The following is a 2,565-nucleotide window of genomic DNA, read 5'->3' on the forward strand; positions in this document are numbered from 1 at the left end:
TGGCCCCTTGTCTCATCAGTCACAGCCGTGGCTTCATCGTCTGCACCTGCTGTTCCCCATGTACAGGACGTACACACGGCACTGTCCCTCACCTCCTCGGGTCTTCGTTCAAGTTTCACCTCTCAGGGACCCCTGCGCGGGCACGTTAACGCAGCCACCCTCCCCAATCTCTTTCTCTGCTTTTTCTCTTTCTGCCCTTAACATTTTCTGACTTCTATTTGTTCTGGCTATTGTCTCTCTCTCCCCAACCCCCACTGACTAGAACGTAAACTCTCCAAGGGCAGAGATTGTCCTTTTCCTCCATGGCTGTGTTTCATTCCCAGCTGCCTTGCCATTGCACGTGATCAATAAAAAACTGGTTGGCTAAATCAGGCTTACTGCAAAATCTAGAAAAACCTAAGTCATCTCTGAAATACTACCCCAAGTCCAGCCTAACATGAGACACAGGTTCCCCGTATCTAGAAAACCCTAGGTTACCAGATTATGTCACAATCAGTGATGTCATCGCTAGGAAATTCTCAAGTTGCCATCTGATATAAGCCTTTCAGGCCTTGAAGCCTGTGGGATCGAGGAACTTTCTGAGAGCAAATGGCTCTTGATAGCATGTGGGCTCCACAAGCAGCAGTCATCGGGGACGGGCCTGCCAAGAGAGCAGGTGAACAGGGGTCCCCACACATCCTCCAGACTGCCTCCTTAAAGGACGGCCCGGCGAAGCGGGCAGTGTGGGTGCGCTGTAACTGTTCAGAGCCAGAAAAACCTACTAAATCCACCATGGCTAAGGACAAGCCCAAGGCAGAGGTGACCAAAGCAGTGGTCGTGGACCTTGGCACTGGCTACTGCAAATGTGGCTTTGCCGGGCTGCCAAAGCCCACCCATAACATCTCAACAACAGTGGGCAAGCCCTACATGGAGACAGCCAAAACTGGGGACAATCGCAAGGAGACATTCGTGGGGCGGGAGCTCATCAATCCACAGGTTCGTCTCAAGCTAGTTAATCCTCTGCGGCATGGCATCATCGTGGACTGGGATTCCGTGCAAGACATCTGGGAATATCTCTTCCATCAAGAGATGAAGATCGCCCCAGAGGAGTATGCGGTCTTGGTCTCAGACCCACCCCTGAGCCCACACACCAACAGAGAGAAGTACGCTGAAATGCTGTTTGAAACCTTCAGCACTCCCGCAATGCACATCGCCTACCAATCACGCCTGTCCATGTACTCCTATGGGAGGACCTCAGGCCTCGTGGTGGAGGTTGGCCACGGCGTGTCCTACGTGGTCCCCATCTATGAGGGTTATCCTCTGCCCAGCATCACTGGGCGGCTGGACTATGCGGGCTCTGACCTGACGGCCTACTTGATGGGCCTGCTGAATAACTCGGGGAAAAGCTTCACTAAGGACCAGACAGGCATTGTGGAGGACATTAAGAAGAAATGCTGCTTTGTGGCCCTGGACCCCATCGAAGAGAAGAAAATCCCTGCCACTGAGCATACAATCCAGTACATACTCCCTGATGGGAAGGAGATCCAGCTCTGCCAGGAAAGGTTCCTCTGCTCAGAGATGTTCTTTAAGCCTTCCCTGATCAAGTCCATGCAGCTGGGGCTTCACACCCAGACAGTGTCCTGCCTCAACAAGTGTGACATTGCCCTCAAACGGGATCTCATGGGGAACATCCTGCTCTGCGGGGGGAGCACCATGCTCAGCGGCTTCCCCAACCGGCTGCAGAAGGAGCTGAGCAGCATGTGTCCCAATGACAGCCCCCAGGTAAACGTGCTGCCCGAGAGAGACACTGCAGTATGGACGGGTGGCTCCATCCTGGCATCGCTTCAGGGCTTCCAACCACTGTGGGTCCACCGCTTTGAGTACGAGGAACATGGACCTTTCTTCCTCTACAGACGGTGCTTCTGAACTCTGATGAAGCACGGCTGTCATGCATCCCCTTGGCCAGGGGGGCACCCACCCTACACACAGGGAGCTAAGCGTGCACGTTTGCTCCTGTAATATTAAACAATCCTCGTGTTCCCTCCACAGTGTTTCTCTATTTCCTGACTTAATAAGAACGACTTCACAATACGCAGCATGTGCCTTTTGTCACACAAAAAGTGGGAGAGGTGGTGACATAACAAAGACATGTATTACCTGCGGCCTGCTTGAACAGTCCCAGGAAACAACTAGCACTTGTTTATTCTGTCCCCTTGTGTATTCCCTTTAAGGAACTATCACATTGTTGTATCTGCTCAGAAGGGGGGTGTGATGAAGACAGAGGAGAGAGTAAAGGCTGTTAGGGCATGTAAGAACAGTTCTTCCGATAGACACCAAAAGGAAGTAAGCTCTAATGGCTCCGCCTCCTGCAGAGCAGCAGAGTACATGCCATGCTTCATGGAGGCTTGTAAAGGGCTGGGGAGGATGTCTGATCCCTGAACTAACTGTACTTTTAATTCAGACTGTCAGTTATGTCTCAATACCAGCTCGTATCAAGCCATCATGGTGGCTGGTTGCTAAAACCCAGCAGATTATAAGCAAGGTAGATGTATGCATCTAAAGGGGACAACTATTCAGCTGCTCGTC

The 2,565-nt window shown here is 51.9% G+C and overlaps 1 protein-coding gene across 1 annotated transcript; it reads left to right on the top strand.

Moving 5' to 3' along the window:
* The first annotated feature begins 208 nt into the window (after positions 1-208).
* On the top strand, positions 209-2,025 carry ACTL7A (actin like 7A). Its single transcript, XM_039240367.1, has one exon. The coding sequence runs from the start codon at positions 589-591 to the stop codon at positions 1,903-1,905; it is 1,317 nt and encodes a 438-aa protein (XP_039096298.1). The 5' UTR covers positions 209-588; the 3' UTR covers positions 1,906-2,025.
* Positions 2,026-2,565: the final 540 nt, after the last annotated feature.

This window comes from Hyaena hyaena, unplaced genomic scaffold (assembly GCF_003009895.1).
Source record: "Hyaena hyaena isolate Hyena2069 unplaced genomic scaffold, ASM300989v1 scaffold_6, whole genome shotgun sequence".
In the NCBI taxonomy this organism is placed as follows: domain Eukaryota; kingdom Metazoa; phylum Chordata; class Mammalia; order Carnivora; family Hyaenidae; genus Hyaena; species Hyaena hyaena.

Coding starts and splice junctions, on each gene's coding strand:
- ACTL7A (XM_039240367.1), top strand. CDS start 589: ATGGCTCTTGATAGCATGTGGGCTCCACAAGCAGCAGTCATCGGGGAC.